Source organism: Arvicola amphibius, chromosome 1 (genome assembly GCF_903992535.2).
Source record: "Arvicola amphibius chromosome 1, mArvAmp1.2, whole genome shotgun sequence".
Classification (NCBI taxonomy): Eukaryota; Metazoa; Chordata; class Mammalia; order Rodentia; family Cricetidae; genus Arvicola; species Arvicola amphibius.
Genome location: NC_052047.1, coordinates 29,704,928 through 29,722,995, shown reverse-complemented (window position 1 = coordinate 29,722,995; position 18,068 = coordinate 29,704,928). Strand labels below are relative to the sequence as shown.

The 18,068-nt window shown below is 44.4% G+C and overlaps 1 protein-coding gene across 1 annotated transcript in view; it reads left to right on the top strand.

The window, feature by feature from the left end:
* Spata18 (spermatogenesis associated 18) overlaps nt 1-16,765 on the top strand; it is a 31,040-nt gene extending 14,275 nt beyond the window's left edge. Inside the window, exons 5-14 of the mRNA XM_038309674.1 lie at nt 1,783-1,878; nt 3,416-3,533; nt 3,624-3,709; nt 5,428-5,710; nt 7,211-7,369; nt 8,852-9,027; nt 12,357-12,480; nt 14,011-14,094; nt 16,300-16,345; nt 16,636-16,765. Of these exons, the coding sequence (XP_038165602.1) occupies nt 1,783-1,878; nt 3,416-3,533; nt 3,624-3,709; nt 5,428-5,710; nt 7,211-7,369; nt 8,852-9,027; nt 12,357-12,480; nt 14,011-14,094; nt 16,300-16,345; nt 16,636-16,643 (1,180 nt within the window). The 3' untranslated portion in view covers nt 16,644-16,765. The remainder of the gene's footprint in view (nt 1-1,782; nt 1,879-3,415; nt 3,534-3,623; nt 3,710-5,427; nt 5,711-7,210; nt 7,370-8,851; nt 9,028-12,356; nt 12,481-14,010; nt 14,095-16,299; nt 16,346-16,635) is intronic.
* The last annotated feature ends 1,303 nt before the right edge of the window (nt 16,766-18,068 follow it).

Below are 18,068 nucleotides of genomic sequence, written 5' to 3'. Positions count from 1 at the left end.
TCCACGTTTCTTTCCCCACTAAACCACATGCTTCTGTTTGTAGCCTTAGACAGGGTCACGTGGTTCTTCAACACACCACACACTTTCCCGTCTTTATGCTCCATCGTTCTCTCTCACTGTAAATCTGGGAAGTGCGGTGAGCAATCACCACACCACAACCTGGATAGCATGTTGACCTGGAATTCCCTTTGCCAAACAAACGATGCACTGTTCTTAAGTTCAGCCTCGGGGTGTGGACAGAAGGCAGCCAGGTTCTTGGCCAGAATGACATGAAAGGCTTCTACTCCCATTCCCTGTGAAGTTCTGATAGTCTAAATCTGAGCTGGTACCATTCCTGCTTCTATAGCTCACATGGTTAGTATCTTCATTCTGGTCCTCGAAACTCCTCCCGGAGATCCATTAAGCTCCAATTGCAGCCTCTAGGGCTTTCTCCAGTCTGCAGTTTCAAACTACACGCCAGTCGCATGAGCCTTCTGGTCAGGGAGTCACAGCCCTGCTTTTTAGGACCAATTTTGGTCAGTGACTTAAAAACTGATGTCTTAGTTAGGGTTTCTGTTGCTGTGATAAAACATCATGACCCAAATCAGCCTGGGAGGAAGGCATTTATTTAATCATACAGCTTGTAGTACCCCATCCAGGGAAGGCAGGCAGGAACTCGTGGCAGGTTACCTGAAGACAGGAAATGATGCAGTGGTCATGGAAGAGTGCTGCTCACTGGCTTGCTCCTTATAGCTTGCTCAGCCTGCTTTCTCCAGCACCTAGGGCTTCCTGCCTAAGGGTGGCACTGCCCACAGTGAGCTGGGCCCTCAGAGAGCAATCAGTGAGCAAAATGCATCACAGGTTAGTGAGGACATTTTCTCAATTCAAGTTCTGTCTTCCCAAATGACTGTGGCTCGTGAGGACATTTTCTCAATTCAAGTTCTGTCTTCCCAAAATGACTGTGGCTCGTGTCAAAGCTGACATAAAATTAACCAGCATACCGGACTAGATGAAACTTAGGAGAAAAATGTTTATCTTGGCTCATGGTTTAGAGGGATATAGTTTATCACAGAGAGGAAGGTGTGCCGGAGAGACAAGGTATTGGAGGCACTTGGAAGCTGCTTGCTCATGTCTTTGTGGATCAGGAAGTAGAGATAGGAGAATGCTAGCCTTCAGTGGCTACCTCTTCCCGCTCCCCACTAGTCAGCCCATGGGATGCTCTGACTCTACTAAAGGTTATTCTTCCTCTTTCCAGTTAATCTTCCCTGAAAACATCCCCATAGACATACCTCCAAACCCTTACTTTGACAGGATTCTTAATAGAATCAAGTTGGTAACTACAGTTCACCACCACAATGGATGAATGACTATTTTTACATCGAAAAAGTAAAATAAGTAAAGTCATACAGTGAAAACTGAGACTAGGAATTGGCCCATAGTGGAAAATGGAGAGCTTCCATAGAGAGGCTACCTGGGGTCTGGATGGAAATGGTAGGTAATGTAAGAGGACTCAGTAGGAATTGAGTTTTATCCTTTACCATCTAATGTTGATAGTTATCACAGTCCTTTAGGGACTAGCTTTGTAATCTCCCTGCGTTTGACCAAGCAGGATGCTGGCATGTTTCTCTTTGACTCCATCATAAAGTCTACAACATGGTCTGAAGGCTGAGAATCTGATGGTTTTTTTTTTTTTAATGGCGAATTTATAACTCAGGCCAGAAGTTTCCTAGAAAATTTATGCCTTGAGTTGGAAAGTCTGCCATTTTGGGAAAATCTGGTTTTAGTTACTGATTTCTCTTACAGTCTGGCTGACACTGGAAAGAGTCTTGAAGGAACCAAGAACAGATCAACCATATCCCTCATGGCTGCAGAGGAGGAGATAAATCAGCTAAAAAAGCAGTAAGAAAACAAGAACCCATAGAACCCTGCAGCTGCTGCCGAGCCACCGAGTTAGGCTTTTCAGTGGTCTATTACAAATGCAAGACTTCACCATGAATGAGGAAGGGTGGTGGCGTTTTATGAATACTTAGCTTCTTTTTCTCACTACAAGAATTTCTTGCTACTACAGGAAATTTCTAAAATGTAGCATAGTATCCAGGAGCCTAAAATCCCTCTCCTCATACTATGACACTTAACATTACCAGTTTATTTCTTCCAGTTAGTAGATTGAAACAGCTAAGATCAGATTGAGGTCTATACGGTTTTGGACTCCACCTTTTCATTATACATACATACATACATACATACATACATATTATCATCGAGATAAAAGTAATGCAGAAGTTAGTTTTAAATAGGTTCATCATCTTAAATTGTTCTAGAATTTCCTTCATGTTGAGCACGTACTTGGATATTAACTTTTAATTCTGGATTAAAAGACATTGGAATAAATTTTTGGCAAATCTTAACTTAGACTTTGGACTAGATCCTAGTGATTGTTTCTAGAGGGAAACAGTGCGCTACACGTCCTTTATCTTCTCTTAATTTTGAAGCCTCCCTCCTTTTCCCCCAAAGGAGCAAGTGGGAAGTGTATTTTATATGTACATATATGCACACACCAAGGCACACATCTTTGGATACTTTTCACATGTATTTTAGCTTAATTGAGTTTCTATATATGTTCTAGTGTTAATTTCTTCTAGAACACTCCTGAGGCTTCTTGAGATGCTGTTATGTTTTCCACGTCTTTCTTCCCCTGCCTCATTTTGATCTCTTAGGCCCTGGTTGGTCCACCACCTTGAACTCATGGCTGATGTTACCCAGTTGTCTTCCGTTGTTTCTAGTGCGCCTTTAAATCCTTCAGTGCTCTGGCTCCATCACATCCCAATCTTCTTCTTTTCCTCCTCCACTGTTGTCGTCTTCATCAAAGCAGGCAGGTTCTCGGGCTTTTGTTATAGTGGTCACACCTCTTCGAATCATAATGAGGATGCCGATTTTATTTCTAACACTTTTATTTTAATGTTGCATTATTTTTTTAGAAGTCCATACCTCCAGCTACCCTTGTGCACCCTTCCTTCATACTTCGTTCAAGAAATGAGCTCCTGAGTGTAGGGATTATACCAGGGTTGGACTAAGTTTTGAAGGGTAAATGCTTTTGGAGTTTAGTGCGAGGAAGTTGAGTTCAGTTGTAAATGCTGCTGTTCCCAGAGGACCCATGTACATAGCCTTTCTTCAGGGAGCCCCCCACCTTGGAAGCTGTAGAAGTGGGGTGAATCCCTATCTCTGTGATTTTGTCCCTTACTTATTGTATGTGTTCACATCTGTTTCCTTCGGAATCTCCCCATGCAGCAATGGCATGCGAGTGGCCTCGTTTTCTTCCTTCCTTTCTTCTTCCTTTTCTAATCTCTTCCCTACCTCCTAAAACATTGGTTCATTTTTTTCCCACCCTATTTCCTTTCTTTCTCATTCCCATTTTTTTTTTTGTTGTTGTTGTTAGACTTAAATCACTTCAAGAAGACGCTCGTCACAGAAACTCAGAGAGTCGGCGCTCAGAGGCTTCAAGATCTGAACGTCGAGCTTCAAGCAAACGGGCCTCAGAACCACGGGGCTCAGAAGCACGGGCCTCAGAAGCACGGGCCTCAGAAGCACGGGGCTCAGACGCACGGGCTTCAGATGTACGGGGCTTAGAACCACGGGGCCAAGAGGTGATGTTCGACTATGAGAAACATCTCCAAAATCTGAAGGATGAGATAGCTGTGTTGTCTGCTGAAAAGTCCGGTCTCCAGGGAAGGTCTGACAAACTCTCTCAGATCCTTTCGTTTGCCTTTTAGGGTTTTTCTTACTTAGTAGCTAAAGCCTGAACAGTAGGGAGAGGATGACAGAGTTGAAATCAAAACCCCAATGTCCTGGGGAGCTCCGGTTTGTAAAAGGGTTTTTTCTTGAACTTACACCTTTCTTTCTTTCTTTCTTTCTTTCTTTCTTTCTTTCTTTCTTTCTTTCTTTCTTTCTTTACTTATTTATTTGTTTGTTTGTTTATACAGTATCCTGCCTGTAGGCCAGAAGAGGGCACTAGATCTCCTTATAGGTGGTTGTGAGCCACCATGTGGTTGCTGGGAATTGAACTCAGGACCTCTGGAAGAACAGTCAGTGCTCTTAACGGCTGAGCCATCTCTCCAGCCCGCGAACTTGCACCTTCTATCCAGGAAAAATGCCTGAGAACTTACGAAGGTGGTGTCTTGCCCTTGAAACCAGGCTTGTGTGAGCTGTTTCTTCAATGGATAGTATACGCTGAAAGAATGTTCCATAACCTGACGCTCTTTCCCCAGAAGCCCGGGAGTCCTGTGTCCAGTGACTAGAGACGGTTGTTCATTTTACCACACTGCGTTCTTCCCCTTGAGCCACAGTCCCGTTTTGTAACCAAGATTGTCCCGCCTTTCACTATGTAGTCAGAATTGTCGTGAGGTCTGCCATCCTCCTGCCTCAGTGTCTCGGGTGGTGGAATACGAGGTGTGAAGAAGAACCACACTTCTCTTCTCACTTTGTTGATGGGCCATGCATAGGTTGTTTTCATGAAACCCCACTGTTCAACCCAATGGGGAGAGGAGTAGGGTGCGTGAGGACAAAGCAGCTGTGTCACCAACACTGCAGTTTCTCACTTGCGCCAGTCCCCTCTCCCCTCTGGCACCTCTTGAGTGAGGTTATTGAAGCATTGGCTCCATGCCTATCCACATTTGCCTCCATGGTTCCTGAGTCCTTCCTTTGCGGAGGCTCTCCTCTGTGCAGTTCCTCTGTGCAGTGCCGATACTGACTGGAGCTGATCAGCCAATGTGAGTAGTAGAAGTATTTGCCCCAGGGGAATGGACCACGCCAGGGAGGAAGGTGACAGTCCCCACTCACAGAGTAGGCTGACTGGATGACAGCTTCACCGTCGTACTTGCATAGTTCCTTCTGTAAGGCTTCTCTTCCGGGCCTCATTGCCGTGGCACTGACTGGTGTGACCTCGAATAGTTTACTTTGCTCTTGATAGCAGCCCAGTTTCAATCACAAGGTCCTGGGAGGTACTTGGATGCTGTGTTAGTACTTCGAGGTCAGCCTAAGAAGCTCCAGCATCTGACTTGTATGCTAACTCCGGTCCTCATTTGGTGGCGGTACCTCCAGTTGGTCCTCGAGGACTACCAGTTCCCCCTTTGTGAAATGCTCAGCAGTCAAAGTTGGAGACACTGAAAATATAAGTTGGGGTTCTCATGATGAAAGGGCTTTGCGATTACTAATTTGCTGGGTAAATATGGAGTATTCTCTCCCATTTCTGGGGCCCTTGGAGACAAAAATGCTACTCCTAGTGGGGAGGCCGTCTCCACAGACCCTCTGCCTGTCCACATGTGAGAGGCTGTAGGGCAATTAGTGTGTCATCTGTGAAGTGTATGCTGAGAAGACTAAGAGCTCAAGAAGTCCAGGAATGAGGGAAGAGCGAGTCACAGTCTTGCCCAGCTGATTCTTGTTCACCTGCAGGTCAGTGAGGAGCCGGTCTCCTAGCCCTACCTGCTGTAGCCCTCCTCGCAGCCGCAGCCGCAGCCGCAGCCGCAGCCGGTCCAACAGCCCCTGCACCGCAATGGCCAAGGTCAGAAGCCCGTCCCCAAACCGGTCCAAAATGTCCAGCGTGGCTCGCAAAGCGGCTCTCCTGTCCCGATTCAGCGATGCCTATTCCCAGGCCCGTCTGGACGCACAGTGCTTGCTGCGGCGTTGCATCGACAGGGCGGAGACGGTGCAGCGGATCATTTACATCGCCACAGTGGTAAATGCGACATCTGCAACTGGACTTCGGGTCCTTGGGGCAGTGGGAGATCCATCACCAAATGAACTGTGCAATCTTAAAAGGCTGGTACATCCTGAAGTCACTGGGGAGAGGGGATTCCAGTCCTCCTTTCCTTCCCTCCCATCCTTTCATTAAATATATTTGGGAGCTATTCATTTTTGTTCCAACTGTGAACTATCAAATATGCTATTAGCACTTACATGGACCAGACATTTATTGCAGTGTCCACAACACAGGACTGTCCCAAATGGGTTCCCGTCAAATCGACTGATAGTGTACCTTTTGTGATATGAGACTACAAGCCCACCTTGTTAGTGTGAGAGCAGACATATCAGAAATCCTGGGTCTATTCATTTATGTCAAAGGTCAGCAAGCTATGTGCCCGGGCCACTTCTGGCTCGTTTCTAAAACACTGCCCAGCTGCTAAGAAGGAAGAATGGGTTTATACTTTTAAAGAGGTGTGATAAAAAATTAATCAGTGCCAGAAATGGTAGCCAGTGAAGCCTAAAGAAAGCATTTACCATTTGGTTCATCATAAGAGGATCTTGCCAGGCCCTAGTTTATGTAACTAAGAGTGATTTGGTTAAAGCTACGTTGTGATTTGGTTAAAGGGATTTGGCTAAAGCCTAAGAAACCAAGTCTTGTCAGTGTTACTGCATATGGGATATGGGGTAACAGATATGGGATAAAGGCTTGTTGGGAAATCTGGGGCAGGGTGTGTAGTGAGGGGCTGCAGGCAGGCCTGCTTTTCGTCCCGCCCGGCTCCCAGCCGCCTGCTAGCTTATGCCCCAAAATAACAACACACAAACTGTATTCTTTTAAACACTGTCTGGCCCATTAGTTTCAGCCTCTTACTCACATCTTGACTAACCCATATCTAATAATCTGTGTAGCACCACGAGCGGTGTCTTACTGGGAAATATTCAGCATGTCTGACCTGGTGGCTGGCTTCATTGCATGTCTCCCTGAGGAGAGGCATGGCGGTCTGCCCCAGAGAGGCGAGGCATGGCGATTTATTAACTTCCCTTCCCAGCATTCTGTTCTGTCTACTCTGCCCACCTAAGCGCTGGCCAATCAAATGAGCCAGGCAGTTTCTGTATTAACCGATGAAATCAACTCAAACAGAAAACCCTCCCACATCAAGGGTGTTTTCTCTTAACATGTTGGCAGGTACCATGACATTGCTGTGTGTCCCCAGTACAGGACTTAGGTCCCTGGGTCTGCATCGTGCTGCTTTTTGGCACCCAGAGTTACCAACACAATGCTTGCTTGTCTTAAAATTAGTGTGTCATCACATGTATTTCTACAAATGTTTTAACACTGAAGATCATATTATCTCACCGGTCAAAACCATGTTTGACCAGCCGTGTTTGGTCATCTAGATGCCTGTTTGATGTTGCATTCTGAATTCTCCCTAATTCCTTTCTTTGGACCTTCCCCCCTCCTCATCAGATAAACCTGCTGTGTTTTCATGTGCAGGAGGCGTTTCATGTAGCTAAAATGGCGTTCAGGCATTTCAAGATCCGGGTGAGGAAGATGCTGACCCCGTCGCACGTGGGGTCAAATGACTTCGAGTGTGTAGTCCTGGACTATATCATTTGTCATCTTGATCTATATGACTCTCAGAGCAGTGTTAACGTAAGTGTTGGGTCTCTTTTGAGGACTAGCATGTGACTGATAATGGCTGATGATGACCGAATACTGACCACTTAGGAATCCAACTGTATCTTTGGTATTTTGTCTACAGGGTAGAGGAGCACAACATTCAACTTACCCTGTAAAACCAGTTCTTATTGACTGCTTTCCTTCTGTATATGTATGCAAGTGGTGTGCGTGTGTGTGTGTGTGTGTGTGTGTGTGTGTGTGTGCGCGCACGCGCGTGCATGTGTATCTGTGTGTCTGTGGGGTGTGTACACATCTGTGGAAGTCAGAGGTTGACACTGCGTATCTGCCTTGATCACTTTCTAATTGCTAAAGCAAGGTCTCTTGTTGAGCTTGCCAACTTAGGTACTTTAGCTAGCCAGGTTGCTCAGGGAACCTCCTGTCTCTGCCTCTTTAGTGCTAAGACAGCTACCCTGAATTTCTGAGAGTGCTGGGATTTGAACACAGGGCCTCATGCTTGTGGTAAATGCTCTACGCACTGAGCCATCTCTTTAGTTTCTTACCTAGGCATCTTACGGGGAAATGTTCTGAGCTTTATACTTCCATCCTTTAGGTGGGTCTTTGAGATTGGGAGTTGAAATATTTTAGTTCTTAAGAGCAAGGATTCTGGGAAATGAGTACTGATTTGGCCTTGACTTTGTCACATGACTACTGTGTTGCCTCCCACATTCATTTAAGCTCTCGGGGCTCTGGCTTTCTAATCTCTGACAAGGAGCCTCAGAGATCATTATCCCCGCACAGCTGTTGGGAGAGGCCAACGAAAGGAGGCGGGCCGTTTGTCTAGCGCAAAAAGCAAGCTATTTTACTTACATTATGGTGTAGTGGAGTAATAGCCAGAGTTTTGGGCTGGTATCTCCCACATTCACTCATGGAAGAAAGGTCAGGAGGGAAGATGCCTCAGTTGGTAAAATGCCGTCCGTCATGGAAGGGTGAAAACCCGAGTTCAGGTCCCAGGCACACACATAAAATCTGGATGAGGTGGCACATGTCTATAATCACAGCATGAGCGGTCAGAGGCAGGTAGATCTCTGGGACTCATTGGCTGGCCTGACAGCCTATCTAAATCAGGTTCAGTGAGAGACCCTGTCTCAAGAAACAAGACTGAGAGCAATAGAAAGACATCCATCATTAACCTATGAACTCCACATTCCTATGTGCTCACACCCATAATAACACGTACCCCCCCCCCCACACACACACATATGAACTAATAAACACCATGGGCCTCTTCCTTCAGTTTTTTTTAAAGAGGGATTCTTCTTGCTGTCAGTTTGTTTCTGCTGTGTCTTCTCTTTTTTCCCTAGTGAGCAGCAGCATCCTTCTCCTCACGGTACACCTGCCTCCCTTTCTGGACCCATGTATTTTCGTTCACATGCTCTTTCCCATCTCCCATCAGTCACACGATGCTGAGAATCCTCTGGATGTCACCGCCAGTCGATGCCATCATTTGTTTTTCAGGATGTGATCCGTGCCATGAACGTCAACCCCAAGATCTCATTCCCTCCTGAAATTGACTTCTGCGTCCTCAGTGACTTCATCCAGGAGATATGCTGTATTGCCTTTGCAATGCAATCCTTGGATCCACCGCTAGATATCGCATTTGGGGCCGACGGAGAAGTCTTTAATGATTGCAAGTAAGGGACACAGGAACAGGTGCTAAAAGATGCTCACTGTCTTTGCTCCCTGGGAAGATAAATGGGAAAGAACCATGGGTAGAGAGATCAGTAGCCACTCCCGTGCCATGAGTTTCTCTGTACCATCATCTGGATCCTCCTTGGGCTCATTCTTCACTGAATATATTAGCTTTGGGGAGACCTAAGGAGTTGCCTGGAGCCTTGCTGGATCATTGGAAATTTAAAAAAAATGCATCCTGTGACTACAAACACAGTTAAATATTATTATTATTATTATTATTATTATTATTATTATTATTATTATTATTATTTTACGGTATATGCATGTGTGTGCATATGTGTGCAGATGGACACTCTTGAGGAGGTCAAAGGTTGATGTTCAGAGACACCGGTGCACCATCAACCTCAGAAGCAGTCCAGGCATCTGTTAGGGATGCACACGTCTTCACCAAGGTGTGCAGTGTTTTCTGCAGTGTTTGCAGCATGGCGCTCGGAAGGCTGCGGTTTATGAACAGCAGGCATACTCCACGCACACTCGTGTGCCGGACTCCTGTCTAGAACCATTAGATTCTACCAAATTTCACATGGCGAATATTCTTCTAGTCAGAAGAAGCTGAAATAAGCTGAAACATTCCCTGAGATTTGGCAAGATCTTATCTATAGCTGGAGATTACGTGAGGAGAGGCCAAGCTAGTGGTTAAGAAGGCCAGCTCTGGCCTCCAGCTGCCTAGATCTAAATCCTGACTCTACTTAGTCACCCTGTGATCTTGGGAATGATCCTTTATTTGTCTGTTCTTCAGGTCTCTTCTCTTTCAAGGAGTGGGGTTTGTAATGCTTCTTCCCCAGGCCTGTAGAAGGCTAGCTACGATCACTCAGATGGAGCGTTGAGGATGGTGCCAGGCATGTAGTGAGTGCTTAGGAATCTGAACTCTGGGTCTTTGTTTTAGCCATAGTTCAGGATAGGTAGCTGCCCAGCATTCCTGAACGCTTACTGATGAGGGAAACCACACATCTTTCTCTCACCACAAGAGTGGCTTTTCTGGTTAGTTTGATCCATGCTCTTGATTTTGTGTCTTGATTCATGTTCTAGTGTCTTTCAGGTCACTGTTCCCAGTGTGTACCCACTCCAGAAGAGCTGGATGTGTGGACATTGCCCTGCAGCTGGGTCCTTTTCTCTGCAGAGATTCTTACCACCTTCCAGCTTTATTTTCCTTCTTCTTTGGAATATGGGTATTATCACCAGATGGTCACCCACTTTGGTTTGCGGACAGCTGTTGGGTCTCTCCATCACATGCTTTTAACCAAAGGAAACCTTAAAGGCTCAGCAGTTGAGATCAGAGTTCCTAACTATAATTGAATGTGATTCTATTGTTGTCCCTCTGTGTCTAGAGGTCCCTATCTGTTGAGTGAACCAGCCAGGGGTTTAAAATATGAGGGGAAAAAAACCTGAACATGTATAAACTATTTTTCCTTATCATCTCTTAAACAGTATAGACTAATAATTGTCATACCTCATTAACATTGTATTAGGTATTGCTAAACAATCTAGATGTGACTTATTCAGGATAAGTTCCATAGGTTATATGAAAATGTAACATTATCTGTCTATCATCTATCTATGTATCTATTATCTATTTATCTATCAATCTATCTATAAATCTATCTGTATGTATGTATCTATCTGTCTGTCTGTCTATCTATCTATCTATCTATCTATCTATCTATCTATCTATCTATCATCTATCTATTTATAGTCAGTCTTACCACACAGCTCAAGCTAGCCTGGAGCTCATTAACTACATAAGACTGATTTTAAACTCAATCCTTCTGCCTTAGCCTCTCAGGTGTTAGAATTACACGTTTACACCACATATTCAGCCTTTGAGACCATTTTATATAAGGCACGTGAACATCTGGCGACCCTGGTGTCTGCTGGGTCCTGACGCAATCCCCCTTGAATACAAGGGGCAGAGTGTTTTAGACAGTCACAGAACACATTAGAGCGTTTAGTACCTGGCATTTAGTTCCCTTCCTGGGAAGCATTCCTGAAATCCTTTCCTTGGCCTCATGGCGTCATAGTTTTTCATGTTTTTATGTGACAAATAGCTCCGATCCTTGGCGTGGGCACTGAGCTCTGCTGAGTTTTCCTTTGAAAGGAAGAATCCAAAAATTGGATAAAGGAACCTAGATTGAAGTGGTCAACAAAGAGGGACTGGCACCTTTCCATCCCTGTTTATCCCTCTCTATTAATCTAACTAAATTACAGACTTTTTTTATTATGAAAATGGCATTTGCCCATTTCAAGTAAAACTAAGCTTGCTCTTACTGTTTGCTGTTTGTGCTTTGCCTACACCCGTGTTTCCTCTGTTTGTATGCTTACACACTTTCCACACTCCACCTGCACGCTCTCATGTGCTCACACTGCCTTGTCTTCTTACCCCTGGCTTACTGTCCCAGCCTATTGAGCTATTTTATTGGGTGCCATCATCTAGGTTTTGGTTTTTTTCTGCCTGCTTTTGAGCAATTTTTTTTCTACATTTTACCCAAGTCACTGACAAATATGTTGACTTGTCATCAGATGGAGAAAGAGTGCTGCAGAGATGGCTCAGTGGTCAAGAGCACTGGCTGTTCTTAGAGGAAGAACAGAGAACAGGGTTCAATTCTCAGCATCCCACAACTGTCTGTAACTCCAGCTCCAGAGGATCTGACCTCCTCAGGCACTGCGTGGACATAGACCCCAGACATTCATACCACAAAATATCCATAAACAAAAAACTGTGAGCGAGGCCCCAGCATCTTCAGTCTGATACTAATTGATCTGCTGATGGTTCCTTTTTAGATGTGACCACTGAATCACATTTCAGTCTGTCGATGTAAACATTCGCCTAGATTTATTTTGTTTTGTTCACAGAGACAGCATGAGAGATATTGTAGAAAGCCTTAGAGGACTTTGTCTATGCCTCTAGCGTTTTCTAGACTTACAGATAGCTCTTAGGATTCTGAGAAGACTAGAGATGGGATGAAGTTTGTTGATGTGTGTTCATAGCAAGTCTGTGCTAGAGGCTAGCTGTTTTTGGTTTTTGTTCTAACAACGTGTCCATCTCCTTAACCACGGAATGAGGATCTGGGCCCTGTTCAAATCTAAGCCTGGTCAAAACTGAACTCTGCAGTTGAGTTTCCCCTAGCCTTGCTACAAAATGCTTAACTTCCAACTGGTGGCCATACCCCAGCAGTAGAATGTACGTCTAGCATGCTCAGATCTCTGGGTTTGATCCCTACCATGGAAAAGCAGTTTCTTACCTTCTGTGTTCTCTTGTGCATTCCCACAGGTACCGCCGCAGCTATGACTCGGATTTCACTGCCCCCTTGGTCTTTTACCACGTGTGGCCTGCTCTCATGGAGAATGACTGTGTCATCATGAAGGGAGAAGCTGTCACCAAGAGAGGGGCTTTTGTACGGTGGCCTTGCATAGTGACAGTTCATCCCCAGTGTTTGATTCACAAGTTCGAGAACATTTATAAACCCAAAGATTCTATAAAAGAAGTCGATAGAGTTTGATAAGATTTCATACAAAGGAGAAGGAAAAAAAACAGCGGCCTGATTTTTGGACTGTCCCACAATTGTTTGCAATTCCCTGGCAGTGACTTCGTTGCTGCTCTTCTGTCTAAAGACGGAGTTAGCCATGACTCATTTATCTACTCCGTCTTAGAGATATTTTGACATTCATAATTCTTCATTTGGGGGAAATTATACATGTACCCTGTTTTTCTCTCCTTGGTATGATGTATAGGGAAGGGAAGGATGGAAGAAAATGGGGCAGAGTGGGCGGGGAGAAAGGAGCTATTTGCTTTGGAGGGGTGTTTCTTGTAGTTCTTAGTTAGAGATGTTTTGAACATCTTAAAAAAATTGAAAACCTCCAAATGGAGTCTTGCATGTGTGTGAGTGTGTGTGTGTGTGTGTGTGTGTGTGTGTGTGTGTGGATGTGCGCACGCGTGCGTATGCGTGTGAGAATAGGGAGTTTGTGTGCTGGGATTCGTGGCCACAGGGACCTTGGATATGTGTAGACCATGATGTATTATTTACCTCATCCTTTCCTAGAGAGAACTAGGTGAATTCTGAAGGGGGTCCCTTGGTCCAGAGCAAAGCCAAGGTGTGGTTTTAATCCCTGTTTTCTGACCTGGATGAAAATGGTGGTGCCTTGAGGCTGCGTATAGTAGAACAGAGAAGCTTATAATAAAAAGCTTAGGATGTTGGTGCTGTTTTACAAGTTCAAATCCCACTGTAGTGAAAACTATCTCGTTTTGTGTTTCAAAAGTTGAGCTTACCAAAATTGGATTTTGTCCACCTGACAACACATATGCTCTCCAGTGAACATTTTTATAACCCGGGTTCTTGCTCTTACAACTCTCTGTTAGGAAAAGTTTACTAATGAAGTGCAATTTGGAAGGGAAGGAGGTGACTCGGTCACAGTTTTTATTTCCCTCCATTGCAGTTGTTACGACCCTGTCAAATAGCTTTTGCCTATTGATCTCCTCTCCCACAAGCACACATTTGACTTTTTCATTGACACACAATTAAAACAGCACATCTCCCATGCACTTGGAGTATAATTTTCTTCATCTGGATTCCGTAGCTGGCCAGCAGAGGCCTCTCATTGAGTTCAGCGAGACTGATTTACCCTGTAGCATATATGACCCCAGAGCTTCATTTCCACGGTAGATACTTCAAGTGAACAAATAGCCTTGAATCCCAAAGCCAAATGTGACGTCTAACAGCTTACACACGAAAAGACTCTGAGCGCCAGAATGTGGATACCCTCAAGTTCATTATAATGGGATTGTGCGGGAGAAGCTCTTGCCCAATACTGTGTCGCGGGAAATGCTAGGAGTGTCACTCACACGGGTGACAAGAGAAAGCCTGGGGTGAGCCGGGTCTGCTTTCACAAACTCACGGCTCTTTCTCTGCCTCTTTCTCTTTCCTCAGTGGAGTTCTGTGCGACCTGTAGCTCGCTGCCGCAGCAGGAGTTTAAGCCCCGTCTGCCCTCGTAACCGCATTGGACTAAGCACGGTACATTCCTGTCAAAACGTTGGTGCAGAAAACCACCTACAGTGATACTTTCCTGTGCAAGGGGTGTTTGCGAATCCATAGGTAGAAAGAGAGGTGATTGCCCTGATACCAACCCCTAAGGGAACTTTTCTCTTTTACATAACGATGGCTAAGCAATTTAGCAGCCTAGAGAAAGATAGAAGAGCTTGTCTTTTCACTTTTCCTGTTTAGGTCTTTCAAGGAATAAAGGACTTTACTCATTTAAGCGTTTTATTCTTTGCACCCTGGAACAGGCTGTTAGAGAACAGACAGATGGACGTGCGGCACTTGAGTCACAGATCTGAACACAGGCCCCTGGCTTTTACAGAAATCAGCACATGAGTTGGAGGGATTACTTAGAGTCCAGCTCGAAATACTTTCTAATAGGCAGTTAAAGTATCAATTTGTCTCCAAATTCAAAGTAGAAAAGATAAAATTAGTTTCTTTGCATATTAATCCTTAGAAAGGTTACTAATCTATTTAAATAAAAAAATAACAAAAATATTTCTGGAAACTCACTATTTGCATCCCTAAAAGCATCACAATGACTCAATATTATTTTTCACCAAATAACATGTAGTCAGCATCTGTTGACTGAGGGGCTGGACCAAGACAGACAGGCTACCGATCTACCGTTTCTTTAAATGGAGATCCTTTCTATGTGTGTTTGACCTTGTTCTCAAGGAAATCGTAGCAAAGAAGAACTACAGGTGGCAATACCTCACATATCCCAAGTGTCTCTGGCAATGCCATGGCAGGGCTTCCTCTGCAGAACCAAGCAGAACAGACCCACCATCACCTCGGAGTTTAGCAAGCACCCCTTATCCCTCCCGTAGGCTCCTTCTCAAACATAACTCAAAGGCCAGATGTGAGAGGGACACAAAAATCACCAAATGCGGTCTTCTCCACAAATGGGTCACCATCTAGGAAGATCAGTGTAACGTGAACAACTTAGTTGGATGGTCATGATGCAGATCAAGTTGAGAGGACCATGGGTGGTGTGGTGTGATATAGTCTGTGACGTAAAAACCTGGAGGTGGTGAGGAAACAGCATAAAGGCTGGCATTTGATTTGGTCTTTTCGAACGGTCTGATGTTACAGAGGAAACAAACCACATAAGAAATGCTAGGGAAGTGGAAAAGACCCACAGCGGACACGGTCCTTTTGCTATTGGGGTTTTTATAAAACATAAATGAATAAGTGTGTGATAAGGGCAAAAAAGAGGACCATGCATTTCGTGACCTGATAAAGGAAAAGGGAACATTGGCAGCATCATGATGGAACGTCTCCCCATCCCCAGAGGAAACGGTGTATCAGAGGAGATAGTAGTTGACAGGCTAGTATTGGTAGATGCTTCTCCAGCCCTGAAGACTTGAACTCTGGATTCTCAGTAGAAATTTTATGCAAGGGGAGTGTCCTCTGCACTGAGTCCTGAGACATGTCTGAACCCCCTTTTCTTTATCATTCTCTGCTCAGGGAGAGCCAACATAGACCCAAGTGTAGATGAGGTCATAAAGTATATTCTCAAAGGTGAAACTGAGCCAACCTCCTTTCTCTGCCCATCTCTCTCTCTCTTCCTTCAACAAAGATAGGCACCTCCAAGAGAAAATGTGAATAGTTCGATTAGTCTGCCTTTTAGGCTTAATTAAGGCTACGATCCCCACAGAATAGATTCCATCTTGGACAGTATGTATTTACCTAACACGTTTGAGAGTTCACAACAGGAAACCGGCTTGTAGCTGGTACCAGGTGTGAAGTCACAGAGTGGTAGTTTCTGCTTATGGTAAGATCTGAAAAGCATTTTTTTGTGGATGCTCAGATCTTTCTTAGTAGGGCAGGATTTGGACACATGTAAACTTTTATAAAGAGTCTTTGAGTTTATGTCATAATTTTAGCTTTTGTTGGTTAATTGTGTTAAAAAGATTCTCTCCCATTAAGCCATTGATTCTCAAATTTTTAATCATGTTAAAAAGTTTTCTCTTCTCTTAAACCATCGAACCCAACTTCCAATCACCAATATAACTTAAACCAAATCAGATGTGCATTTACTTAAAAAGCCTAGGAAGACTCATGTGGTGCAGTGCCTCAGAGAAACTCCCTGGCTGCTTTTAAGACTTACCCATGTCCCAGGAATCTGCCCTCTGAGCTCTATCTTGTTTAATTCACATTGCTCTTTCATGTTTTCAGATATCTCGAAGTCGGAGTCCTTCTCCAATAAGATGTACATTGCCAAGTAAGTGTGACAGTCAAGACGAAGCAAGCTTTCTGTTTCTTAAATATCCTTTATATTATGCCGCATTTTGGAGCACCATGATTATTCATGGGGGGAAGATCTCTCTTCTCCAATTTGCTCTATTTATTCATTTCTGGGCCCTCTCGCTGATGATGCCTGGGCTGGTCTCATGGGTTACAGAAGAACCACCTCCTTGGAGAGATTTGACTGCTATGGCCCTTTTCATTTGGGCAGCTCTGAAGGATGTGCAAACATGGCCGTAGTAATGAGCTGTTTGTTTTTCTCCCTAGGATATTAAAACCACCAGCCACGTTTGTTTGCCACAGTCCATTGGAACAGCCAACCTCCTCAGTGCCTGCAGCCACCTGCCTTGTCTGCCTCCGACCTCACGTAACATGAAATGAAAAGGCAATTCTGTGCGTCACTCCGCACAGAGAGTTTAATGCTTTGGCTCAGTGCCTTTGTCACTCTAGGTCCTTTCGTTTCGTAGGAGCGAATTCCATTAATTTCATAAAACAATTATAGGCATATAGGATCATATTCATTAGAACAAAGTCTATTACAAAGGCAAAGACTTCTCTCCCTAACTACTGGGCTCTTTCAGAGCCCACTCTAGAAGTGACAGCAGAAGTCACTCTCCAGCTGAATCCCAAAGGAAGGACGAGCGATTTCATTTACAGAGCAGTCAAGAATCCTCTCGTTGCTAGCATCAGCTTTTAGCTCCCTGAAACCACAGTTTAAGTGTTCTGATCCCCTCTCAAGGATTCCAGTATATTCATAGTCTCAGGTTGGGAAACTCGTCCCCCTAACACTCACTTTAGGGAAAATGTAGACAATAAGAATATATTCATTTTAAAAGATAGAGCAATTAGCTTGCTTTTCTCTCTATACTTTGGCTGAATGGCAAAGCTACTGGGTTTTCTGTTTTCTTTTCTCCTCTCTTTCTTCATTTCTTTGTTCCTTCCTTCCTTTTTTTTCTTTCTCTTTTTGTATACAGGTGCCATTTAATCAGCTCAGATCTGGAAGCTTTAGCGTCAAGGGTCTGAGAACTAACTCTCCCATTATTCCCCTCTTTACACGTTTTCTTGCAAGATATACAATCAAACAACAAAGTTAATCAACTAGCGATTAACAATTAACAACCAAGCTTAACCAACTGATGAATTAAACTGCATATATACCGGCAACTTATCACAGATAAATTAATGTTGAGTGATACAAGATGCCCCGGAACTGGTCCACGTGAGAGGACTTCCTATAGAGCAGACCCGTGGCTAGACATCAGCGTGAGATCAGTGTTCACTGTCTGCCATTTATCTCGTCACGTTTTCATGCGTGTGTGAAATATCAAGCTCACCTCCCGCTTTCTTCTCTAGTTGTAAATGAAGACCTCCCATGAAAGCCCTCTGATCAGAGTACACTTATTCAGGGCCCCAAGTGAGGGGATTTTAAGCCGAGTTTATCTCTTTTGACTGCTTCACTGCACTGTGCTTGAGAGCATATAGTGAAGGTAGGAATGGGCCATTATTCTCTCCAGGTAAACAGGGGTTCTTTGCTTTTTTTGATTTCCCTTTCACACAGGCCACAGGCTTGTTACTCTGAGGTCCGCGTGCAAAGCAGCATCTGATGCTTTTTGGTGGGGATGAACAAAAGCAAACCTCTCTGAGTATCTTGTGGCTATGCCTGAGCGTGTGAGTGTCTTGTAATAAAACCATAGTAATGC